At 38.9% G+C, this 27,310-nt stretch overlaps 2 protein-coding genes across 2 annotated transcripts; both read left to right on the forward strand.

Moving 5' to 3' along the window:
• Positions 1–2,466: 2,466 nt before the first annotated feature.
• On the forward strand, positions 2,467–5,349 carry LOC112568513. Its single transcript, XM_025245823.1, has 6 exons — positions 2,467–2,635; positions 3,020–3,427; positions 4,155–4,264; positions 4,384–4,630; positions 4,999–5,042; positions 5,341–5,349. The coding sequence occupies exons 1-6, from the start codon at positions 2,581–2,583 to the stop codon at positions 5,347–5,349; spliced, it is 873 nt and encodes a 290-aa protein (XP_025101608.1). The 5' UTR covers positions 2,467–2,580.
• Positions 5,350–8,517: 3,168 nt separating this feature from the next.
• Positions 8,518–26,099, forward strand: LOC112567955. Its single transcript, XM_025244908.1, has 8 exons — positions 8,518–8,693; positions 11,290–11,688; positions 16,460–16,581; positions 20,635–20,887; positions 23,583–23,618; positions 24,728–24,748; positions 25,434–25,466; positions 25,842–26,099. The coding sequence occupies exons 1-8, from the start codon at positions 8,624–8,626 to the stop codon at positions 25,913–25,915; spliced, it is 1,008 nt and encodes a 335-aa protein (XP_025100693.1). The 5' UTR covers positions 8,518–8,623; the 3' UTR covers positions 25,916–26,099.
• Positions 26,100–27,310: the final 1,211 nt, after the last annotated feature.

The following is a 27,310-nucleotide window of genomic DNA, read 5'->3' on the forward strand; positions in this document are numbered from 1 at the left end:
CTTTGCCTTGAGTTTTGTTCTTGTGTACATGCGTACAAAGCAGACTTATTTATGTCTATTTATAGACCTATACCTATGATTAGAACATCTTTCACCCATGACTTACAAAAAACTATCAGCATCGTTTCCAAGCATGTTAAGACTAATATGTATATATGTGTGTATGTGTGTATGTGTATCTGTATATATATATGTTCCAAACACTGGCAAGTGTCTGTGTTCATGTCTCTTTATTTACACCAGCGGTGTCATCGTTAATGAGTTCCTGCTCCTTAATGAGCAGGTTTATCTGCTGCCGGTGCAAGATCAAAAAGAAGAGCTTTAGACCGAGCAGCCGACATGGAATTGACCATTTTAATCAAAATCAAAAAAATTTATTCAGACTCTTTGTTTTATTGCAAAGACTTTTTAGCAGAAATGCTAATGTTATATGCTTACACATGCGTTCAAATCGAAAGTGTGTATAAATAAGTATATGTTTCCAAACTGAAATTTAATACATTAATAATCAGCACTTATAAGAGAATATTCACACACACACACCATATCCAGCAAAATTATGGAGAAACTTACTCAAAATATAAATAATTGTTTCGTCGAAAAATTTTATCAAAATAATTGTTTGTGTAGTTGCTTCCTGGAATAGTCCATACAGAAACAACTTTATTTCACAATTTGTATTTACTTCTTTAGTAGAAGGTACAAAAGTTTCCTGAGGCACATCTACTTTCACTGTTATGAAAACTATTGTAACAACACTTTACTTATAAATGCATAACAGTTATCTGAAGCTTTTCATTGCTAGAACCCTTTTCTGTTTATGTAAAACCTGATTGTTCCTTGATTACTCTTTATTAATTTGAAGACAGAAGTAATTATTATCTTTATTAATTATTAAACAGCAGTGTGTTAAATGATTACTGGCTAATTCTATTTTATTGATGTTTACTTTATTAGTTTAATTTTGTATAAAACATCTTTCTCCTCTCGATGTCTGAAGACACCAGCTAGGCATCTGCTATGATTTTCTCGCCTCTATGTCCATGTAAAGCTACTCAGCACTTGCTGCTACTTTCTTGTCTCGTCGTCTGCTATTAGACACTAGCTGTCACCTTTTGTCCTGCTCCTTACTCGGGTCGTCAAGCAACTTAAAGTACAATCCAAAGCTGAATACATCTGAACTGTGACCATGTGTACACACCCCGTTAGACGACAACCACCTTCCCCCGTAGACTTACAAACTCACCGACTGACTCATTAACCTATGACCATCTGACCAACCTGTCGTTGAAAACAAATTCGCCACAATAGTCAGAGGACGAGTGACCCCTGTAGAAAACACCAGCGGTCAGTTAGCACATTCCAGAAAAGACGTTGTAATGCGGCAGTAGAGAGGCTGTAGAGATGCTGTAGAGAGGCTGTAGAGAGGCTGTAAATACTCTCATGTACAAGGAGCATCTTGCTTTTTTTCCCTTCTCCTGGAATTTTTATTTGAATTTTCTTCTACAAAGAAGGGTGTTTGATACTTCTAGAGAAAGGCGTTTATTTTTCAGGAAGGTGTGTAAATATGGAAGAATCCGCTTTCGGAACGATCTTTAATTAAAGGTGTACACAGCCTATTTAGTCAAGTGACTGGCAAAACACTGTTAATGTAAGCAGGTGACGATGTCAAGACTCAGCCAATGAGAGAGCGAGGACAATGTGTACTCTTCAGGAAACGCGGGGCTAAGTCCGCTTGAGGTGAATTCTTTAAACAGCTCGCAGTTCCTTTAACAACCGGTGCTAGCTTAGTGCGAGCAAACATTTCCACAACATCCTGGAGATATACTCGGGATAAGAGAGCACTTTCGATTCTCAAGATACCACCATGGCCAGCAGGTACAATCAACAGGGATGAGATTAATCAGGGAGTAACCTCATTACGAATCTCTATGAGATGTGTTAAAGACCAACTGGAGAACTCAGTGTAAGATATTGCTTTCAAACTCTGAAGTAGGTCATAGTGTTGTTAGGTACAGGACTAAAATTATTAATATGCGCAGAAAAGAGTTTAAAATATATACATTATAACATCAGTCACGTGTATGGGTAAGCACACCGTGTACCATTTCACAGCCAGTAGAAAAAAATGTTTTATTGCTTGTTAGGACATTCCTGAAATATCCGATTTGGCTCTCTTTCTGTGAGTGATGATCATTGTAGGTATATACTCAGAAACCTCTGAGTTCGATCACTCAGAGTTGGGGAAAAGGTATCATTCAAATAAGTTCATCCCAGGTCTCTGAATTTTTAGTTGCTCTTCAGTAGGTCTTTAACAGTTCCGTGGTGGGGATAAACACTTGCAAATTCAGTTAATCTTTCATTAAACTGGGTTGACTGCACAGCCTTGAGGGTGTGACATTTTTTGTCCTGGTATATATACCAATACCAAAGTAGCTTTCATTCCACGGGAACGAACAAAAAGAAGTTGATGAGGTCTAGTTAAAGAAAGGCAAATATTTGCTCTGGTATTCCTCTCACATTTAAGTTCTGGAAACATCGAGTTTCACCACTTTCTAGCGGTCGCGTGTGTTCACCACCATGGCATTGTCTGTCACTGTCGTTGTGGCTTTTACCATCACATGCATTACTCGGAGTAAGTATCATTTTAAAAATTATTTAAAATATTTTAGTATTACTGTTTTGAAACATGATATTGTCAAGAGGTTAGGAATAAAAGAAAATAAGATTAACTGAGAAACTTGAACGATACATCGTTGGCTAATCATATCAGCTCGCTACTCTGTTGTGAAAATAGTTTGGTATAAAGAAGACTAATGACGACATAATAATTAAAGTTTATTATAAGCTTTATCTTGGTTTGTTCTAAAATGGTCTCTAAATTATGGGAATGCATTTGAATGCATTAAACTACACGTACACCGCATGTATCTGCACGTAATTTTGTTTACTCTGGTGTAATGCAGAAATGTGTGACACTATCTTAAAATATAATTTTTAAATAAAATATTTTGTTAAGGTGGACTTGCTCAGCTGCAACTCAACCCAAGTCAGCTCCAACTGCCGGATGGAACGTCCACCGGTTCTGTTAATGTTTACTGTGGAGTTCCCTCTGGCATCACACCCTCGGCACTCAGAGAGATCAAACTCAGACGCTTTTCAAGAGAAACCAATAGAGAGCAGAAACTTGTTAGTGTAGTTGCTGGTGTGAATCAAGGACAGGCAGTTCTGGAGCCTGACAGTGGTCTCCCTCAGAACACTGCGACAGTCACGGGCGGCATAGGTCAAAGGGCAATTAATCTGACACTCACACAAGTCAAGTGTGAAGATCCTACTCAGTACAACTGCGAAATTTCATACGAAATAAGTAGTGATGGTTATTTAAACACACGAGGTATATATTACAGAAACAATTTAACAGTCACAGGTAAGTCATTTTTCTTGTTGAAAGGAAATGTAGGAAGATGAGATGCGATGTGAATATGTATGAGCCTCCTAAAAACTGAGCTGTCAACTTTGTAGGTTTTTATCTGAATAATGGCGTCATTAGCTTGTCCAAACTAAGGTGAATTTGCAGTGAATAACCTCTACAAATACCCAGACACAAGTACAACATATCAATAAGCAGTGACCTGTAGAATGAAGATGGTATGGGCTCACCTGGTATTAATCCCACTGGTGTTTTGAAAAATATTAAAGAACACAAACACAATCCAGGCTGTGCATAGTGTCAGCTACCTACAAAAGGCTCATGAATATGTGTGTGTTGTTGATGATATTCACGATGATGCTAGTCACATTATCCAGTCACGTTCATGCTTTAATAAGCTCGCCGAGACTCTGCAAGAGACTAAGCTGTGGTCTCGGCAAACAGTCATCGGTCCACCTATACACGTCCATGGTCTAAGACTATACTTGGCTTTGGCTCGTATATCTTGCTTCTGAAAATCTTCTCCTACCCCAACACGTGGTTTGCAAAAGAAGTTTTCGTTTCTAAACTACAACAGTTTATAAGTCCAGGTCATCTTTAGGGAGGGCTTTAAGTGAACCGAACAGGAAGAATCGAACCGCGATAATAAGGGGGAAAATCTACTGGTAGAAACTATTTCAAATAATACAAGATTTTGTGAAAATGTGTTCTTTCGTGTTTTCAGTTGCTCTTGGAAACATAAACTCATCACGTACTCCTAACTTTGATGTGTACGCTGTGAACGAAACTGTGGAGTTACAGTGCGCTGCCATCATCGGCAGGATTGACTACCTGGTACGTGTGACCTCTGTCCTTCCTTCTCTTACGACTAAATACTCATTTCTTCTTAATGCAAAATGGATACACCCTATGTTGTATTGTCTATAACTTGTCAACAAATCAAATGTTGACAGGAAGCGTGGCGCTGGATGTGGGAATACTACGATGGCAGCTCCATGGCCTGGCGGCAGTACACTCGCACACGTGACATCGCCATAGCAGACCCCGCTCGCGTGCCGGGTTCTTGCTCCTATCGTCAGACCAGTTCTCTAACACTCGTCCTGAAAGCTGAAGACTCACAGAGACAGTACAGATGCACATTGCAGAAAAATTTTGAGACGAAATCGGCCATCATTACCATTGGAAAAGTCAGTCCTAAAGGTAGGTTGCAACATTATTTGACCAATTCTGATTCAGATTTTTGTGTCGTTGGCATCGATATTATCATATGTAGACACTCTTACACTTCATTACCATATGGTATTACTATACGACACTGTCATTTATTAGCATATATAGACACTTACATTTCATTACATATGACATTGTCATGTATTTCAAAGCTACTTAGGTAGCACTGGAGACTAAATCCGAGGAAAACGGAATCAGCAAACAGCACCACAAAAAGCATACATTTTCTTACTTGATTTTTACCGAGTACTAGGTTACTTTCATTGTCTGCCATAACATACATGTTGAAAAACATTTATGATTTTATTCTTTCACTTCATTTTATTCTTTCATTTCAGTTAACCGTCCCTCTACTGTTGCTGTTCCTAAAAGTAAGATTTTGGTAATTAAAATAATTTAGCTGCCGTAGACTAATGCATTTACAGAAATTACAAAACAAAAACTAATCCCTCGAGTAGCTTGGCATACCTGAGTAAGGTCCATAGACATAAACAGCATCCCTAGACAGAAAGCACAAGTCACGTGCGAGCTGACCTTTCCAGAAGAGGTTAAGGGTTACTCGCGTCACCTTTTCGCGTTTGAAAGAAAATTGTTTCTTGTGAATAATTTGGTGTTTGTGGAGTGTTAGCAGTCTATAGATGTTATTCTGTGTTTTTCCTAGCATATCAATTTTATTGCAGGAAGCCTAAGAATATATCGATACTGCTGAGCAAAGGATGCGTGTGCATGTAGCATGCAGGTCTAGGGTAGGGTTAGCTTACACCCGACAGAATTTTTATTGTTTCAAACCAGAGGACGCAAGGCACTAGAAGACAAAAACATCATGAACGATCTCATCTGCCACAAAATAAATGAGATAATAAATAAAAACGAGCATGACTATATACTAAATATGATGTAAAGTTAAATATTAAACATTCAATATTCTACAGCTTATATTAGTCATAATTTTAATGGCTTTTTAAGTTGATTTAAATATATTTGGTTGTAAAGAAAAAACGTACACTTGTTTTTATTTTCTTCTCCAGCTCCCAATGCCAAGACTGACAGTAAGACTATTTGTTTATTTATTAAAATTTTCTTTGAAATGCATCAGTCATGGTGAGAAAGAAAGATGATTAAATGTGTTGAATCTAAGATTATTTTCAGATATTGATAATGAGAAATCATGTTATAGAGCGCACAGTTCAGTTCATTCTCCTCTTAGTCGAAAACTAATTATTCATGATATTATTAATACTAACAACCACAATAGACGCTTAACAAAGCGGCTACACATTCAAGAATAAAGTAAAAATATTAACAAACGACCAAAAAACTGTAAACAGGACACCGTGCAAACGACAGTAATATAACTGTCAACAGGACACCAGTTTCAACAAATACATTTTGCAGGCAAATAGGTCGCCATTGACACGAGTTCTCGCTGACCCATGCACTACTACAGTTACAGACACTTGTCTTTTTCAGAATATATCAGGAAGAAAGATGTATTTTTGTTTTGGGGCAAAGGTATATTTAATGGGTTTAATTTAATCAGGTAGATAGCAGATGTTCTAACCATCAGTTATGTAGACAGCAAAGACTTGTATAGCTGTGATATATTTATAGAATATGCTCTGACAATCCTGCAAATATATACATGTAATATATATAGCAGGTATTATGACCAGCCCATATCTGTCTTATATAAATAATTAAATGTAATTTATCTGAATTTTTCAGACACCTGTACCTGTTCATGCGTCTTTAACTGTCTACGCCCGTGACGTCACAGCTAACGATGGACTTCTGAATGTGATTCGACGGCGACTATAAAAACGTTAACTTACAAAATTATAATCTGCAACAGTCATGTACATAACCTTACATAACATTCCAACTCATAACATTCTTACACTTTTGCTTATCCTTCTTACTGGCTATTTCATTATTCCTGATGCTAAAATGGCGAGACATTTGTATTTTTTTATATAAAAGAAGTTATAATCTATGTAAGTTGATTCTATAAATACTTACTTCGAAATAAACTGCAGTTGTGCAAATTCTGTGTTAGAATGGAAACTGCATATTGAGAGTTTTAACGACTGTGTGACAGAACTATTTATTTACAGATCTATCTAGTGGCTGGATGTAAGATATTCCCGGACATTTTAGTCATAGAGCGGCTTTGTAAAGAACTCGCCAGTCTCGTGAGAGAAGTGTCTACAAACATCACTTTGGTTGATGTCAGACTAGACCAGCTGTGCTTCCAGTGACAGAGAAGGGAATGTATATTATTTCACGGCACTTGACTACTAAGTCACTCCAATCGCCAGGTAACTAGAGGAACTTCCACCAGGTGTACCTGCCTTTCATCACGCGCTGCACGCTCCACCCACGTGTTACTAGAGTCAACGATCCATAGCACATACCCAAGAGTAATAGATGTCACCAGAAAACATGGGTTGCGAACTTGAGTCATATCACACGTTTTCACCTATAGCGATCTCCTAAATTCACTCTCATGTCAGAGTTGTATTTCGATTATATAATAGGAATAGATGTCGGGGATGTTTAATGCGCTTCCACCTAGGAGTCGTGTGCGGACGTTTTGCCGACCGGCGTTTCGCCGCATTATGTCAGAGAGAGAGAGAGCTTACTTACTTCTCAAAGAATGAAAGTAATTACTAGATTACACAATAATTCTTTATTTCAAACAAATTTTACACACAGACTTCACAGACAGTTCACTTTGATTGTCACAGATTATGCGCAACAGCTTTGAGAAAAAACATTGATACAATGGCGAGAGAAATGTGTGAGCTAACGGTTCACATGAGGAGGGATAGTGAGAGAGAGTTCACTGACACATTGATACAATGGCGAGAGAAATGTGTGAGCTAAGGGGCGTCACACACTTGACTTCGGCTAAAGGTCCCGCATGAAATGCCGAAATGAAGTGCCCCGCGCCGAAACGTCCGGCGGCGAAACGTCCGGCGGCGAAACGTCCGTGTACCCTAGGAGTCGGCTTTGTATAAGCAAACATCCCTTGTGCATTAATCTTAAAGAGGAACCTCACTTTCTTTGCTATTGTCCGAGATGTGCATATTTTCGTGCCGAGTGTCTTAAATACGTCCCCCCCACACACACAATGAACAACAATATCCTGTTCAAGTACTGTCATGAAGTAACGCAGGAAGAACAAGACAATGGGCATGATTGATACACAAATGTTTCAAGATAAGAAGGTTGACAACCGTATATCTTGTGAAATATGATGGTTATACTCCCTGTCCTCTATTAACCCTCCTCGATAACAATTCGCAAACACATGTCGAGAACTTGCTCTGCTAAAACAGTTGCACAGTGAAACCTGTCCCTCACTTGTTTCTGACAGATCCATTGATTCTCGTCCTCAAACTTTTTAAGTGCCTTCTTCATGTCATTTCTTATCATAATAACAATGCCCTTTTGTTGCTGATACGATTTTTCATATCAATAAACAGCCCCAGCCAAGAGACTTTTCTAACTAGCAGGCAAACTATGACTCACCACTCTGCCTACTGAAACACATCGTGTGACAGGTGACATGGGAGGAAAACCCACCACTGCAAACACGCAAACTAACAGATATTCTTTGTACCGCTCGCTGCGTTCTCGACCTCGAGGTCAATCTAAACAGCAAACCGGATCTCCTACTGAAGTTACTCTTTTTCCCTATTTGACTGCGTGCAGGACAGAACTTGCAGTTTGCAGCAATGCAACAAATCCGTAAATCCTAACTTAGACACTGAAATAAATGTTGACATAGACACTGATGAACTCGAACGCACTTGCTTTTGCTTCTGTTTTTTGCTTCCTTGTCCTAGCGCATGAATTTGTGTCATACCCGCAGGTGCGACACTGTGATATATAACTGTTCCGCCATTTCAAAAACTACGTGGAGTGTTGCCAACTACCTGTTATCAGTTTGATCGTTGTATGGCTTGGAGCAAAATGGGGCTCTGTGTTATCAACGCTTTAGTCTTGATGATGACTTTCATACCTCGAGGTGAGTATTATTTTATATGAAATTAGGTAGTATGTAAGTAGATACGATTAATCGTTGATCGAGTTTGACCTTAAAAAAAAAACCACCCAAGCAGCATAGGAAGACTGAGGGCATGTGGAACCTAAGTCATAAACTTGGAATCTAAGCATAGGCCCCAGGCCGAAAGTGAAAAAGGTCTATAGATGAGGCCAACGTCTTTTTACCTGTCAATGTGGTGTAGTACCCCTAAGTCACCTGTATATCTGAGAACCACCAGTTGATTCTTTGATTGTTTTTTTTTAAAGGGGGGGGGGGCTTGAAGGTTTTTAGTTGGTTCTCTCTCACAGGTCTATATTGAAGATCTTCTCGGGCCATCTGATGTTGAGGATGTGGCGCATACATCTGTTGAAGAATGTCTGAATATTGTTGGTGATGGTGTTTGTCCACACGGCATGTCTCAGATCAGTACTAATATCCTGTGTGTCCAGTTTATCGCCAAGTCCAGGATTCGATTAAACACCGCCGATCAGTAAACATGCCAGTAATGTACTTACGGCAAACATGGATGACAGTCCGTAACAACACGAACTAATATCCCTGGACTGCTGGCAGACGATTTTTTTTTCAGTTAACTGCTAAAACGAGGCATTAGACGACATAGCTTCCGGTTTATTTACATTCTTTGTTACGGCTCGCCGAGACTAATAGCGGATCACTTCGCAAGAGGCCAAGAGTGAGTCTCGGCATACAGACAGCAGTCCATCAATACACGTCCATGGTCACACGGTACCCTCCAGCCCAAACAGATGCAACTTTGGCATATCTGGTCAAAATTGTCATTACTATACCCACAAAACATTCCAAGCCCTCACCACAAGCTTTAATGTGGCCTCTTCAAGCATTCCCAAATGACATTCCCGAAGAAAGAGACAGAAATGATTATTTATCATGTTTTTTTTAAACACTATCCTCAAACTAATGTCTTAAGCACATAAATGGATAGAAACAATAAAAGTTGTGTATAGATGCATGTTAATTTATAATGCTTTATAATTTTGCTTGAGATTTTTCACCACATTGCAGCAACTAGGTTTTTTTATATGTATGTTTAGACCATAAAATCATATGGTAATTTTTGAAGATAAGGAAATTTAGTTATCAGATTTCTCCTATAAAACATAACCAAAATCATACCAAGCGATTCCTTTTTTTCTTGGTCTGTCTTCAAGCCCCAGTAGAGGCACTCAGTATTGTCTGTAGGGAGTGAGGTACTCTTGTGGGAGTTCCCCACGTGGTCTTTGTCGTATCTGAGCAAGGAATGTTTAAAAATCTACATGATATACTCTTATATCCTGTTTTATTTGTAGAGGGCCGGTAGTCCGGCGTTGTTGTTAGTTTTGGTGGGGCCGGCGGATGATTGTTTGGCGGGATGCGCATGCGAGAAAAGTTACGAAAAGTTACGATCGCGAAAGATCGCAACTTTTACCCCTTCCCAGAGGTATATTATATGTCACTAGACTAGGTCAGTACTAACTGGTGTCAACACATTTCAAAACCTGACCGACAAAACATCTTTAATTCATAGATTGAATCAGATCAGCAGAATCAAACACAGAATAATATGAAGAAACTATTTATGATTTTTTTTCTGACCTTAGGCTTTCCCGATTTGGGAAAAAAGAGAAACATTAAAAGCACGATACCCGGAAGTCACAAATATATCTTATTAAGATTTTTTGACGAAGCTGTATCTTCTCTACATAGAAATTAAAAAAAAATAATTCCAATAATTTAGTTCCCTGAAAAAACATTTATGCAACATGGGAAACAAACCACAATACGACTGGTATATTTATTCAATTAAATCCTTTTAACAGGAGGAAGTCGTATATATTTTAAATTACTTTTGATAATTCTTTATTATCAAAGCCATATAATAATAGTAAATGGTCTGGGTGTGGGAAACAATCACCAATTTAGTATATTTATCCTGTTCAGTCTAATAATAAAGCTTTCAAAAGGAATCAAGAGAACTCAAATGAAGAAATATGTGATGCTTATATTTTGCTATGTAGGTAGCATGGATAAAGCAATAATCATAGATGCAAGAACAGTTGAAACTCTGTTTATTGAGGGTATAACTAGGCTTCTATATTCTATATGCATATAAAAATGCATAACAATTTCAGCTTCACATTGTTTCTTAATGATCTAATCATATAAAATAACACTTCTGATAAAATGCTGATTTTGTCATGATTACGAAGCATTACACATTTGCAGCTCCTTTTTCATAAATATGATAAATATGATGTTTACATAGGTAAAAGTTGTCCCATAATCTTTTTCAGGTCATTAGAGAGTGAGGCATTAGAGACCTCTTTTTTTGTGGGTGGGGAGCACCTTTAAGTAACCCAGTTAACGTCATGATAACATATCTAGAATTCTACTCACTTCTGTTGCAAGACTTAGACATTGGTAAAGCTTACGCTTATATATTGTGACATGTATGGGACATGTTCATTGTTTGTTGTGTGTATACTATTTGTTAAGCTTTTATATACTTTTCTAGTGGGTGGTATGTTCCTGTAAATTATATTTTTATTTCTTTTTTCAGGAGGCTTTGCTCAGCTACAACTTAATCCAAACCCATTGCGACTCACTAATGGAGCTACAAGTGGTTCTGTTCAGATTTCCTGTGGAATTCCTAGTGGTGTTACTAACTCAGGAGTATATAGTCTTACTATCTCACGTTACTTGAAATCAGCGCCCACAAATCTGCAGAATCTGGCAAAAGCATCTCTTTTAACAAATCAAGGACAAGCAGCCCTTGAAACTGGCAGTGGTCTCACTCAGAACACAGCGACAGTGTCTGGCAGTATCACTCAGAAGTCAATGACACTGACACTGACACAGGCAAAGTGTGAAGATGTCGGTTCATATGGCTGCGTAATTACTTACGTTGGATCTACTGGTGATGAACGTATAGAGGGCCATGAAAATTTTACTGTCATAGGTGAGTTTCTCAATGATGTGAAAAAGAAGGGTGAATAAAATGCCAGGAGTACAAGCTGTTATGTAAGTGCCCATCGTGAAATATGGTAGTTTTATGATTTTAGATAACAAGCACAAAGCATCTATTTCTGATTTTTAATTCACGATTAATCACTGAAAGCGAAGCTTTGCTGCCAGTGTAGACAGCACTGCATGTATGCCTGATGTTCCATTCACTTTTTTCCTTCTTTCTGGATGGAAGAAGGTGGGCTTTTAATTTGTTAAACAATATATTATTATTATTACAAAATGGATATTAAACTTGAAGATTAATACATCAGTGGAGACTGCTAAGAGGACAGAAATATTTTCTTGAAAAACTTGTGATATTGGAGATCTTGCATTTATCTTGCATAAAGGTAACTGGTGAGTATAGCAATTTTTCTTGTTCAGTCACAGGAAAATAGTATCAGTAAAAGAAAAAGAACTCCATTTCAAACATTTAGCAACCTTTTTAACTGTTTTTAGATAAGGACTTTTACCAACACTTAAAATAAAAAAATCACCCAAAATACAGATTCTTGAAACAACTTTTTGTTAAAAGTTTAGTTTTTACAGATAATCATATCTTTCATTTACATTATAACATTATTTATTCACAGGGCAGTTGCAGGCAATTCTACAAATAATTTAATATGACTGTTTTATATTTTTGAGTGTCTCTTGTTTCAAATCTTTAAAACTGCAGTTTAAAAACAAGTCTTTTACCACTTTTTAAAAACCGAACCAAATACATTAGTTTGACAATGCCATGATGGATCGCAAATCTAAAGCATCCACCAGATTTTTCTTGGCCATTTCTCATGCAGGATTTAATTATGTTTGCTTCATTAAATGTATTTTTGAAATGTTAAATCTATTGAATAAATTCATGTTTTATTTTCACTAAACCCCTATCAAATTGTTTGCACTTTAGATGTCAGATAAAGGGAAGATTTTAAGCTTGATCTTGTCTCAATTTGACTATACTTCACTCGTATGAATGAGTCTGGCATTCACCCAACAACCCAGATTTTTCATTTATTTAAAAGTATCAGAAGATATATCCAGTAACACTGTTACTAACAATCAAACTAATGGCTAAAACTAAATCTGAAGGGCACCGAAAAAATGTTAATGTGAAATGTATCTGATTAATTTCATAGAAAGCATTAGTATTTTCAACTCTATTCTGTTGAATGTGGAGAGAAAGGATAGTGTAATGGCTTAATTGCACTTGTATTGATGAACCTCTCTTTTGCTGTTTTAAATTCTGGAATTGCTTCTTTCATTTTTTTTTTCACTTTTATAAAGTTTTTTTGGTGAATGGCAATAATCATTTGTTCCTTTGACTGGTTCCTGTGGTTTTGGGGAGCACATGGATTGATGCAGCAGTTGATAAAGGCCTGTCACTTACATCTGGTTTGGATGATAGTCAACAGGTCCTGAACAGGAGACTTTCATGAGCCAGTTCATCCTCTGGTCACCATGGTGTTAACATTTCTCCAAGCAGAGATTCCTGGTGTCTTGTGAATGTATCAACTGTTCATCCTACAAAGTCATTGGTTTTATGTTCTCAGTGTGAGATCTGGAGCAGCATCCTCAAGCACTTTCTCTTGAATGCCTCTCTGTATTAGCAAGCAGAGACCGCATTTCACATCAATGGAGTAGGATCAGCACTGCTTTACTGTGCTTGTACTAGCCTGTTTTTCTGCTAGCAGTTACTCCTCAGTGATGTTCTGTATGACTGTCTGCATGACTTTGTTTTGAGTTGTTGATAAGGCTTATGGTTCTGTAGTTCTGACACTGTTTGCTGTTCCCTTTCTTTGGGAAACTGACTTCATTCATTCTTTGTGTTCCCAGACTCTTTGGCACAAAACCTTGGTATTTTTTTCCCCTACCCTGCTTGAGCAGCTTATCTGGAATGTTGACTGGCAAAAGGAGAGAAGATGTTTCTGAGTGGAATTCCTGCTTGGTTTTCCATTGAATATACTAGTACCTCAGCTGCAAGTGTTCCTGCAGTGCATTAATTTACACAACTTTTTGTGAATCTTATAATAATAATAAAGGCAAAATTTGTAAAGTGCATACTCACATTTCTAAGGAGCATGCTCATAGCACTAAAGAACAAGAACGAGATATGAACTGCATATGAGGGACAGAAAAGCACATAAACTAAGAAAAAATAAACAAGAGTACTAGCGAAGAATAAAAACAAGTACAAAGCGCAAAGAGGAACAAGATAACAAGAACAGAGAGTATCGTGATAAAGACGAGCAGGAAAGGGTGTGGGTGTAATGTTTACGAAGAGGTGTGTTTACAGTGCAGGGTTTAAACAGCCAATAGGTGGCGGATATGGAAAGGGAGAGAGTTCCATTGTTTTGTTGCACAATAGCTAGAAATCTTGTGGCCATATGTTGTTATTCTGGTGACAGAAAGAGTAAGGGAATGATCATCTTATGGTAGCACTCTGTTGATATGCCAGCTATTTCCTGTGAACTCAATTTTGTGGTTACATTTTTTGGGTGTTTCTTCTTGCTCCTATTCGCCCCCTGTGGAGCATAGGGCCGCAACCACACCCTGCCATCGGGCCCGGTTCTGGTCATCCCTTTCCAGTTGGGACCATGTCATGCCAGCTGTCTCCGCCTCACAGTGGACTGATCTCCACGTCTGTCTGGGTCTCCCAACCCTGCGCCTCCCCTGTGGGTTCCAGCTCAGAGCTTTAAAATCTTGCTAAATTGTCGGCTGGCTTTCGTAAGGTGTGACCAATCCAGCCCCACTTCCTCTTCCTGATGTCTTGGCTGACAGATTGTTAGTTGGTTCTCTCCCACAGGTCTGTATTGGAGATCTTCTCGGGCCATCTGATGTTGAGGATGTGGCACAGACATCTATTGACGAATGTCTGTATCTTTTTAGTGATGGTGTTTGTCATACGCCATGTCTCAGATCCATACAGAAGGACTGCCTTTACATTTGTGTTAAAGATGCGGATCTTGGTGTAGGGTTGTGGGGTGTGGAATGCAAGCCTGGCTTTGTTTATTCTGCTTCTTACATCTCCTTGGGTGTTTGCTATATTTGAAAAATGTCTAAGTATACAAGGGATGTTTCACTTCCATCTGGACTTCAGTATTTCACATGCTTTCATCGAGTGCAGACCATGCAGAAAGAGTAATTCTTCAGATTGTTTCCATGTTTTATTCATAATTTTTAGGAGGGAAAAAAATTTTCACCGGAGAAGCAAGTCAATGCACACTCCACCAAGTGATCCAGCAGTGCCCTCAGCTCCTTGCATCACTTTTGGCCTGGGTTTATTGCTGTTGACAGTTTGCAGGAGCTGAAAGAAACTTATGGTGATGCTGCTCCATCTAAAAGGACTGCCACAAGGCCTAAGAAGTCAAGACCCAGACGATGTTGACAAAGTTTGTGAATTCTGGAAGTTTTTGCAGCTATAGTCAGAGGTCGCCTCGAAATCCTTTAAAGTCAGTGGCTTCATCATGACTATTCTCCTGCCCACACAGCTGAGTCACATTGAAGTTACATGCGCAATCAGATGTCAAGGTTTTGAAGCCTCCTCACTACTCATCAGACCTTGCCCCCTGCAATTTTTGGTGGTTCCCGAGTTTGAAAGAATGTAGTGAACTTTGAAACTCGAGAGAAACTCGGTGCTAGAGTGAGGAAACAGCAGAAATAGATGCCAAAATCAACAGTTTTGGAATGTTTTCAAAAATCACCCAAAGCGCCTGAAAATGTGTTGCAAGTGGCGGCAACTATGTTGAAAATGTTTTTAAACAATTGAAGAATAAGAGAAAAATGTTAAATTCTCGGGCTTGTTTTATTGCCAAGTCTGGGTTGAAATGGAACATCCCTTATATTTTACAGTGTGCATTAATATGCATGGCTAACAAGGATCACAAATTATTGATATGTTGAGAAATTATTAATAAAACAGATTTATATAGTGCATTCCTCAACCCCAATGCACATTACAAAACAATTTTAAATACAGATTCAAACTAAACAAAAAAAAAATTGAAGCACATTCCAAATTTAGTTAACAAACAACCATACAGAGACATTAAAACAACTAGAAATACAACATAGAGAAGAAAATTCTGCAAACCAACACATCATTAAAAGGATAACAGTAAGAAAGCTGTGATAAGGTGAAGTCTACAGCTGTGTGCCAGACCATTCCGCAAATCTCAGCAAACACGATAATAGTGTGCACAATTCAAGACACCTGGTGAATGCACGGATGCATGTCCAAACGGCAACGAAGACAAGTAGGCCCATATCCAGTGTGCACACAGATACTTCACCACAAAAGCTGTGCTAAACAGTTTACAGGACATCAGAAGGCTTCAGTCTAGACTGCTGATACACTTGGTTCCAGAACACATGATGTAGCAAAGAAGGGTGTAAAATTTGCAGTAATCAAAGTAGAAAAAATACAGCTGTAGAGACCGCTGGAACACAAACACACAAATATACAAACACTGGAAAGGAACATGCAGCAAAACAAAAATACAGTTTACATTGCAAATGACAAAAATCACAGGCAATGGCATAAAGAAGACAATGACAAAAAAAAGCAGAAAGCAATCACCCTCAACCCCATTAGGCAGATGGACATTGCTTTCATCCAGTGAGTGTAATATTAATATCATATGATACTAAACATATTATGACTGTATATATAGTATATTGCAAAAATGTTTATTAACAAATTTCATTTCACTTTTTCAAAATTTCAGTTCCTCCTGGAAACATAACCATGACTGCAGATCCACAAATTCAAGTTGGAAATTACTTAGTGGGCCAACCTTTGACACTTAGCTGCAATTGCATGATTGGAACATATGACTCAGCTGAAGGGGTAATGTTCTGTTCTGCTCTGTTCTTAGTCCTTGGTTTGTTTGATTATTTTCCTTTTTGGTTTTTTGGTTACGAAAAAGATTCCTCAAGATACATATAAGTAAAATGCCCATTTATTTTACAGTACAACATCCCTTGTGTAATTTCCCAAAAATCTGCCAAAATGAAGTTGTAACTGAGAATGGTCAGGAAATAACCTAGTCTGCTTTTATGAATCATTTGAAAGCCACTACATGTTTTATTATAATGTTGTACATATGCATTGAATATCTATTGTTTTATTCTTTGTTACTTCTCGAGGAGTATCGGGCTGCAACAACACCTCGCCAGCAGACCCAGTTTTCGGCAGCCCACCTTAGTTGTGGTTCCAATGTCCTTTGCCTCACTCTCTACTGTTCTTTTCTAAGTCTTCTTTTGTCTCCCAACTCTCCTGAGGGTTCCAGTCAAGTGCCTGCATGGCAATGGTGTCAGCTGGTTTTTGCGCAGGGTGTGTCCTATCCAGCCCTATTTGAGCTTTTTGATGTTTTGGCTAGTGGCATTCACGATAGCTCTTTTTCACAGGCTGCTGTTGGAAATCTTTACAGGCAATCTTATTCCCAGAATATGGCATAGGCATCAGTTGGTAAAGGTCTGGAGCTTGTTATGTTTGTCATTATCAAGGTGTCAGAACCATACAGTAGGACTGCCCTCACATTGGTGTTGAAGATTCAGGTCTTCCTGCAGAGGGATAATACTTGGGACTTCCAGATGGGCGGTAGGCTGTTAAAAGCATGTTTGATGATACAGCTTTTGGTGTCATTGTCTGCTCCACCATCCTTGTTGACAATGCTTCCTAGATACACGAAGTTATCTGTTTCCAAGATATTCTCTCCTAGAAGTTGGATTGGGAGTTACTGCTTGTTGTTGATTCTCATCACTTTGGTCTTCTTTCTGTTGGCCTTTAAGTCAGTCTTCTCTGCTTGTTCTGCTAGCTTACTCAGTTTGGTTTGTGCATGTTGCTGCCGACGAGATAGTAATGTCATCAGCAAAGTCCTAGCTGTTTGGTGAAAATTCACTAGATACCAGTGTTGCTGTCTGAAATTGTCTTGCGCATGATCCGGTCTGTGACCATCAGGAAGATTGTTGGTGATGATATGCAATATGCTATCTTGTCTTATGCCAGTCTTCATTATGAAAAGTTTAGTGAGTTTGCCATTGTGGATAATTTGGCAGGACAAGTCTTCGCACAACCCCAAGTCCACAAAAGTTATATAGAGGGAGGATTGCTACTCAATAGACTGCTCAATAATGACACGGAGCGTAGCAATGTGGTCAGTGTCCTATCCTGGTGAAACCCTGCTTGTTCTGGTCTCAGTCTCTTGTCTAGTACCTTCTTCAGTCTCTCTGGTATTACCCTTGTCAGGACTTTGCTGCGGATGGGCAGCAGCATAATCCCCCACCAGTTGTTGCACTGGGAGAGGTCTCCTTTCTTTGGTAACTTGACCAGGTAGCCTATTTTCCAGTATGTGAATACTAGCTCTTTTTCCCAGATCTTGTGTAGGAGGGACTGTAAAATGTTTGCTGTTGTTTCTGGGTCTGCCTTTAGTGCTTCTGAGGGTATGCCATCTGGGCATCTTGCCACTTTTCATACTTTTGATAGCTTTGATGATTTCTGTCTTAGTGGGAGGGCTGGTGTTGATGTGAAGTTATTCAGTTGCTGGTGGTTATGTCAGGTAAAGATGGTAGATGAGGTCGATTCAGGATCTCATCGAAGTGTTCCATCCCTTCCTGAGGTGAGATGAACAGAAAAAAAAAACAAATGGCTTGCAAACATGAATGAGTGAACTGGTTATTACTGCTGCTCAAGACAGGCCTAAGTCCTGAACCTTGTCAGCCTCTGTGTCTATCCAGTTATCCCCAATAACCATTACTGGCCGACCAGCCTATACCACACAAAGTATTTGTTTATTGTAAAACGATTTCAGCCTCTACTATGCAATGTATTTGTTTATCGTAAAAGGATTTCAGTGTACCAGTTCAGGTCTTAATGTTTTCACTTTTATTTCCAGCAAAAATTCATTTGAAGTTGTTCAGCTGAATTCAAGCTCCAGCCTATCTAGTTTTACAGAGTCAAAAAATATAATAACGTTATAGAGTCACTGTATATATAAGATTTTTAAAAAAGTAACAGTGATATCAGCAGTGGCTAAGGCTAGGCTGGACAGGATGTGGTGCAGCCATAAATATCAAAACAAGGGTTGTGGAGGAGCAGCTGGTAGCTGGCAGTGAATTATATTTAGGCAGGAGATGCACATCAGTGCCAGAAAGTGTGCTTGGTGGTGATTGGTTTAGGTTAATTGCGCTGATTGCAGTGGACCTACAGGAGCATCTCAAAAAGTTTAGCCGTTTGAGGTTTAGGCAGGTAAGGGCAGAACTGAGACAGGACTACATATTGAGAGACAGCTGCCACGCTGGACTTGATGCTGTAACTTGTAGAAGAAGGATGGAGCCATGGCATTTGACTAAACCAGTTCAATAAAGTAGAAGACATCTGCCAGCTCACTTCCTGCATGTGGTTTGAGTATGTGGGAGAAAGTTTACTAGTCACACCATACCCCTCACCTCTCAGTTACACTGTTAAGTGCAATCTATATGTGGTACCTATCATGCTTGACAGATGTGAAACTTGCGCTGTGCTTGCTAATACAGAGAAGAGACTTCAGGAATTTGAAAACACATGCCTGAGACGGTTGTAGGAAACGTAAAGCTGATGACTATATGAAAGACATTTATTACACCCTGTAGCACACTAGGAACTTCTGCTCACAACAGTCAAACGATATAAGCTGATCTGGTTTGGCCATGTGTTCTGGCATGACACTCTGCTAAAGTCGTCCTGTATAAGACCTTTTCACTATCGTTTAATTGAACTGAACTGAGGGCGACACGTCTTGCCGAGGTTCACTTTACTAGCTTGTGCCAATTTTTGTCATCCCAGCTTTTTCACTTTTAGCAATGTTTCACCCCTCGTTAATGTTTCTAACATCTTTAGTTCTCACTAACTTATTAATTGCCATGTTATGGTTGAGAACATCCTCTTGAATGATGACATCTGAGGCATTCTTACTTTCATACATCTTCTCACACCCAAAGCCTGGTGCCGCTGGATGCACATGTCTTCCTCTTTAGTGATGTGCTGAAGATTTAGAACCTTTTGGGTCAATACTATCAGAGTAACATTATCAGTGTGATATGAAGTTTTTCGACATGCATGCCTTGCATCTGTCATCACACTGATCCCGTTGGTCAGAGTAGACTGTTCTGCTTAAAGTGAAACTGTGACAGATTGGTGCTTCAAGAAGTCAATGACTGCAGATCCATGGCAGCCGTTTCCTAAAAAATGTATTATCTACATGTCCCAGATTTTCACACTTAACAAATTTGTTATATTGAATAGGGATAATGCCCGATGTACCGCAAGGTACATTCTTTCACTTACAGAATAACTGTCACCTAGGGGAGACTAGTTACAGAATACAAACGATATTATGTCTGTTAGGACAACCAAAGATGATCAGCACATGTCCAGCTATTTTTTCAATCTTCACTTTGAGCGAAGAGGTGCACAAGACTGAATGTGCATGAACATGATCTACATTCTACACTGTCCTTCACCTTGCCGTGCTCACCGACAGACAAGCATGGACAGTATCAAAATTAGAACACTGGCGAAATCTGAGACAAATTTTTGTGGAAAACTTTTATAATCAAGGATTTTAAAATATGTTTTATTCATGACCTTGATTACAAAGAGTAAGTCTTGTTGAGATGATATTTACATGGCAAGTTATGTTTTAAACCTTTGCAGAAAGTCATAATAGTGAAGTCTTGGTGAGATTATACTGTAATGCATCCATAAAACAGTTATGTGTGTATATGCACCAATATAAGGACTCTTTTCTTGCTTAAGAAGAGGACATGAAATAAGACCCTTGTCTTCGTGTCGTCATTGACCGTTTTTCTCATTGGCCATTTGCAGTTGTACCTATACCTGTACCCTTGGATATTATTTCAGGAAACTTGGCGGTGGTCATGGCAATATCAGGATTATGGTGGCTACAATTGGACGCCCTATCCAAATGACAAAGATATCACCAATGAGCCACCTGTTAAAGTAACAAGTTCATGTCAGTACCATCAGATCAGCAGACTTACAGTAAACCTGACTATTGACGACTCTCAGCGAACATATAGGTGTGTTGTACAAGGAACCAATAATCAAGGCTCTTCTAACGCTGAGTATCTTCTGGGAGTTGTTGCTGAAACAGGTAAATTATTTCAACTTGATTTAAAGATCTTGCTGGCTGTGTTGTGTTTTTTTTAAATAGAGATGTCTTAGTAATGTATGTCTGCTTTGTAAATTTCAGCATCATATAAAGTATCTAGTTGTAAAATTCATTTTTTTACACCTGTAATCAATGCATGGTGCAGTATCATGCTTGAGAATGGGAAAAAAGGGCTGCCAAGAGGGTGCCTGGCTACCATAGCTACTGTTTATGATCCATATGAAAAGCTTTCATTGGTTCATCTTCACTTTTTGTGGGGCTATAACTTCTTAACCCATTCTGGGTGCAAGGCTAAGAAGGGTTAGTTCCCAAGAAACACATGATTTACCCCTATTTGACAGCTTCTGTTCATACTGTGTTCATTGATGGTCAAACATCTCGACCTGCTCCTTTTTCCTGTGATGTCCCCAGTTCTGTTCATTTTGTACACAAAGTCACTTTCATCTTGCATCCAGTCTCACAAGGTTTCTCATCAGTCATATGCTGATGACACGCAACTGTGCTGCTCCATTCAACTGACTGTCTGACTCTGCTACCAGCACAATAGAAAGGACTGGATGGTAACAAGCAAACTTAAACTCAACCAGAAGAAGAAATCAATTTTCACTCCTTTGTACACCAAATCACATCAAGATGGGTAAAACCAACATCACCTTTGTGTCATCCATCAGGAATCTGGGATTCGTTGTCACTGCAGACATGACTCTTGATAAACAAGTTACAGCTGTAAGTCAGTCTGCCTCTTATAAACTACCTAAAATCATCGCCATCTGTCACATTCTCTCTACCTGCGCTACTACCATTCTTATCTGTGCATTTGTTCTTTCTCTGCTTGATTACTGCAACTCAATGTTTGCGGCTGCCTTGCATATCTTTTTCATAAACTCCAGAAAGTACAGAAGTCTACTGCATGTCTGGTGCTTAGAGCTAGGAAATGGGACCATGTGACTCCTCCCCTTTAATTTTTGCACTGGCTACCCATTCTTGCATCCAGTACAAACTGTTCGTGCTATGTCTTAATTTCTTTGCTGGTTTCTGCCCTGACTATTTCTATAAACTTCTCTTCCCTTACATTCCAGCTAGACAACTCGGCTTTTCCTCTGACGACCTTCTCCTAACTATTCCTGTTACCAGAACAACAACATATGGTTACAGGATTTTTAGTTACTGTGGAGTGAAACATTGGAACTCTCTCCCTTTCCATATTGACCACCTACCCACAGGCACTATTAAATATTTTAAACGTGCACTGAAAATGCTCATCTTAGTATTACTCTTAACACCATTTCCCACAATGCCACTCACTCCTTTTCACACCCTTCTACCCATTTCTGCTTGTTGCAGCTTCCCTGTTCGTCTTCCTTTTGCAAAATCGTGATACTGTCAGTCGTTGTTACTTGGTTCTCATTGCATTTTTTGTTACTGCTTTTTTTAAATTCATCATCAGTACTGTTGTTTATTCTTTGTAGCTAATATGTTCTTCTGTCCCTCATATGTTGCCCATGTCTCATTCTTGTTCTTAAGGGTCTAAGAGCATGTTCGTTTAGAGTGTAAGTATGCACTCTACAATTTTGCATTTATCATTATAAAAAATATTATAAATTAGCTATGAGAGGAAGAAGAACAATTGAAATTGATAATGAGAGATGAAAATGTGTAGGAAAGGAATATTCTTACCTACAATGAGGTAGAGTTTTGAAAAGTTTTTTTACTCACATGTTTACACAGGTTATATTATCCAAGAACAAGTTACACCTCCACCAAGCAGACTTTGATGTTTATAGATCAAGTACAAATAACCAAAAATCTTCTTGTTGATAGAAATTCATAGTGATGCATTATATAGGCTCCAGAATTATCACAAACCATGACTGTAGAAATTCGCTCACTGTTCTCATGTGGATACTGTCATCATCAGACCCTGTATCTCTGAATCATAAAAATTGAACGCAGAAACCTAAGATCAGGACATTAAAATCAAGTGACTGGATAAATTAATTATTGTTATAATATGAAAAACTATTCCCTTCAAGATATAAAGACATGAATACCCTTCACCACATTTGAGAATTTTATAAAAACTGGGAAGTAGGGTAACCTGGTCTGGTGAGACCATGTGATCCAGCATAACACCTTGCTGAAGATTGTCCTTTCAGGTACCTTGGAGGTAGGTCAGTGATGTAGCCAGATGAAGAACTGGCTTATGAATGTGAAGAATTGGACTGGTCATCGTAGACAGGACTTGCTCACTATTGCCTAAAACAGAGACGAATGGCAGGCCTTGTCAGTTGCTACATCTATTGTTTCCCCCAGTGATTGGTACTAGTCCTCAGTTTTCACTGTCTCCAGTCAAATTTGTTACAAAATCACCAGTTTGTTTTACTTGTTCTGTGCACATTACTGCTGCTTTCTTTCCAAAAATAAAAAAGAACACTGAAGTAGAGTATATCTCCAGTTTACCCCATTCCAATACATGACACTTTCAATTCCTACACTCACACTAATCCTAACCCTGTCTCTACCCAACCTTCCAAAGATCACTATTCCCTAACTCCAGCCTCCAGTCATCGGTCCCTGGTTTCTTTAAAGTACATGAACACACACATTGTCACTGGGTAGCCTTTTGCTTTGTTTAAGCTGTTTAGATCTGATTTACCTGTATGTTTCTTTTCCCCAGATTTGACAACTCTAGGAACAGGTGCTAACAGTTGTGGTAAGTTTGCTGATTTATTATACGATTGTTGTTGCTTTTTTGAAAGTTAACAAATATACTTTTGTCAGAGCTAAAGCGTTTATTACTTAGGGTAACATTGATCATGAGGGGCTGTGCATCTATCTATCTAATCCTCTTCGTTCATCAGGCTGCACATAAGGCCTCGACCAGAGTCCGCCACCGATGTCGATCGGCTGAAACCCGCTCTAGGTGACCCCATGTCCAGCCCTTTCCTTTCATCTCCCTTTCCACTGTTCTTCTCCAAGTTTCCTTTGGGCGGCCTCGTTTTCTTCGGCCGTCTGGAGTCCATCGTAGGGCGACTGTGGAGAGGTCTGCTGTCTGCTGGCGGAGCACATGTCTAATCCATCGCCAATCCCTTCGTTGAACTTGCGTGGTGATGGACTCGGTTTCAGTTCTTCGTTGGTGATGGTGTTTGGCCAAAAGATGTTAAGTATGCGCCTGAGGCATCTGTTTTGGAAGACGTCAAGTCTGTTACTGATGGTTTTGGTCATCTTCCATGATTCGGATCCGTAAAGAAGGGTGCTGGTCACAGTTGACTTGAAGATTCTCAGCTTGATCTTCTGACTGATGTTTGTTGCCTTCCATGTGCTCCTGAGTGAGGCGAAGGCCTGGCTGGCTTTCGCCAGTCGGGCTCGAATCTCCACCTCCGCCTCTTTATGTGGCTGGCAGATTTAAACCATCAAAAAACATAAGCATAAACATTTTTAATATAAAAAGCCATTTGAATTTATGTTCCACTGAAAATGACACGCATACAAAACAAAAACCTACATGTACTGCCCATATGGGTAATGTTTATAGATATTGGCATTAGTATGGGATTGCATTTTTAAGAAAAAGAAAAATCACCACAAGATGTCAACCCAGGCAATGTCTAGTACCCCAGTTACTATATGTATTACTTCAATGTTTTTACAAGAGTATTTGCTCGTTGACTCTGACTTTGATCACACAAAAGCTCCAGGCACCCATAGCTAGTAACACTGGTAAGTGGGTTTTTTTCACAGAGAGAGGGTTTTCTGTTTCTCTTTAATGTCTGTCTTAAACTTTGAGAATTTTTGTGTAGTTCTCTTTTTTTATTATTTCAGGCTGTGCTTCATCAACAAAGAGTAAGTTGTTTTGCCAGGCTGAAATTTTTATACAGTTTGCAGTCACAGTGGTTATGGTAAGAATAATAGGCACTAAAGGCAGACAATTTATTACCTGTAGCAAAAAGTTGCACATCTTCAATTTGTGATGACGTGAATTGTAAGTGAATTTGTATTTGTAAATATTTGCGATTGAGTATACAAAGATTCAGTATATATATATTACTATCCATCTTTACTAAAGAAAAAGATCTTTAATGAGGCCTTAAGGCAGCTAAAGATCTTTACTATTACTTTTTTTACCTTTATGCTAGTTTTAAAACAGCAGGAAAATATATACAGCAAATTGAAAGAAACTTTCGTCGATTGTCTGCAGAGGATTTGTTAACAGTGAACCAACATGTATTTAAGGATTTTAAGAGTTTCATTAATATGTTTTCTCTTTCGCTCTTAGACTCAGTTGTATTTTCATTCTTGAAATACTACATTTTCATCATCCATCCCCCCCCCCATGTCTTCACTACTTCCATATAGTGGATCATGCACGTCAATCAATCTATGAATGGACTCGACTTAAATGAAATTTTGTGGTCAGCACTTGAATTAGAAGTGGGGGCTTTTTCAAAAGAGAAAGGGTTTTGTGTTTCTTTTTAATGACTACCTTGAACTTTGAGAATTTTAAATCGTTCTCTTTTTATTATTTCAGGCATTGCACCAACCCAAGCTTCATCAACTGAGAGTAAGTTGTCCTGCCAGGCTGAAGTTTTTGAAGTTTGCATAACCAAATAACTTATAAGCCACAGACAGTGTTTACAGTAGGAATAGTAGGCAGTTAAGTCAAGGCAGACACTTTATCAATTACCTGTAGACGTTCTCCTCCTTTGAGAACGACTTCTGGCCTTGGCGTCGAACGTCTATCTCTCACAGGTAGGGCAAGTCCGGGTTGTGGCCCTTTGCTTTCCATGGCGACAGAAGACATACTGACAATTCCTCGTCACCGACTCGCCCCTTTGCTCAAGGTTCACTTGCAAGCTATAATAATTTGAACCTAAAAGTTTCATTTGTTTCTCAACTGTTAAATTTAACTTTGTAGTATCTTTTTTTTTCTTGTAAGGTTCAGTACATTCTCTTCGCATGCCTCGCTTCAACATCCAGTCTTGCTCAACGGTCTATCTTGCTACACCGTAACCACTAGGGCTGTCTCCCCTAGACAACACATCTACCCTTGTACCCCATAAACACCTCCACGGCACATACTGCCCCCCACACCCTCTTGCAAAAGGGGTCTCAGGGTTGTCAACAAGCCACCCTAGACAGGCCTGACGAGAGGGGGGAACAGGGGGTCTGGTGTACCCGGGCCCGCGGCTGTCAAGGGGGCCCGGCCTTGGTCAGTGGATTTTTTTCTTCTTTTTCTCCTTTTCTTTTTTTTTTTAAAGAAAGGTCTAAGGACAGAACACCCAAGCATTACACATGCAGAAGTTGAGTTTGAGTGTAGATATTGAGATTCGAATTGTAAACATACATTATATAATGGGAAAATAATTTACGATTACAAGTACAAGGGGCCCGGAGAGGTCTGTCCCGGGGCCCGGGCTGGCTCTCGGCGGCCCTGACCCTAGACCCTAACTAGGCCAATTGTTACTTCCCCTTAAAGGCTAACCGTGACACATTGAATTTTAAAGCGCCGACCAGAATCTGTTTATATAAGTCAGACCAATCGGGTTGGTCTTTAAAATAAATAAATTTGTCATAGAATAATTAAGAAGTAAATGAGTTGTTTACACTCGACGTCACCGGTTTTGCGATAGGTACAAGACGCCATTTTGCTCAGCACCAGTCGGTTGCGCGTTGTTAAACGTTATCACAGGTCGTTGTCAGCATCTCATGCAGCGTGTTTTGGTTACAACAAACCAACACTAAGAGCATTATTGAGCAGACCGACTAGAGAGATCGGCTTTTATCGTGTCTTTGTCGACTGCACTTATGTGAAGTACAATGTCCTAGCTCAAACCAGAGAATCAACTGAATACATTGTCAGACTGAAAATCATTATTAAAACTGATATGTAGTAGACTATGTGTAATATTTTCATCAATTAACTTGTTTGTTCTTGGTACCCCTTGAGATGACCACATATTTTACAGAAATTTAGCTGGATGTGTTTATATATATATATGTGTATATATATTATATGTGTATGTTTATACATGTTTATATGTTTGCATGTTCATATACATTTTTATGTATTTGTTTTACATTTTGTGTATAATGCATAAATGTTTTTTGCATCATAAGTGATATGTTTATTTTGCCCTATATGCTGTTCAGCTTCGTGAAACTGTTTTAAAACCAACTGAATGGTTTGCGGTGTTTGCAGATATCAGTAGATATAGGTAATATAAACCGTACATGTAAATTTCAGCTTCCAAAACTCATCCGTTATTTAAGTAATCAGTCAATATGACTGTTGTCTGATATTTATCGTTATAGAAAAAGATTTTGCTTATTTCTCACTTGTCATCTTTTTGTTTCTCGTGTCTTTTCATATTTTCGGCACTTGGACAGAAGACGTTGTGACTTCTC

This window comes from Pomacea canaliculata, linkage group LG7 (assembly GCF_003073045.1).
Source record: "Pomacea canaliculata isolate SZHN2017 linkage group LG7, ASM307304v1, whole genome shotgun sequence".
NCBI classification, from domain to species: domain Eukaryota; kingdom Metazoa; phylum Mollusca; class Gastropoda; order Architaenioglossa; family Ampullariidae; genus Pomacea; species Pomacea canaliculata.

Coding starts and splice junctions, on each gene's coding strand:
- LOC112568513 (XM_025245823.1), top strand. CDS start 2,581: ATGGCATTGTCTGTCACTGTCGTTGTGGCTTTTACCATCACATGCATT. Junction 2,636..3,019: donor CATCACATGCATTACTCGGA/GTAAGTATCATT, acceptor TATTTTGTTAAG/GTGGACTTGCTCAGCTGCAA. Junction 4,631..4,998: donor TGGAAAAGTCAGTCCTAAAG/GTAGGTTGCAAC, acceptor CTTTCATTTCAG/TTAACCGTCCCTCTACTGTT.
- LOC112567955 (XM_025244908.1), top strand. CDS start 8,624: ATGGCTTGGAGCAAAATGGGGCTCTGTGTTATCAACGCTTTAGTCTTG. Junction 16,582..20,634: donor CATATGACTCAGCTGAAGGG/GTAATGTTCTGT, acceptor ATATTATTTCAG/GAAACTTGGCGGTGGTCATG. Junction 23,619..24,727: donor AACAGGTGCTAACAGTTGTG/GTAAGTTTGCTG, acceptor TTATTATTTCAG/GCTGTGCTTCATCAACAAAG.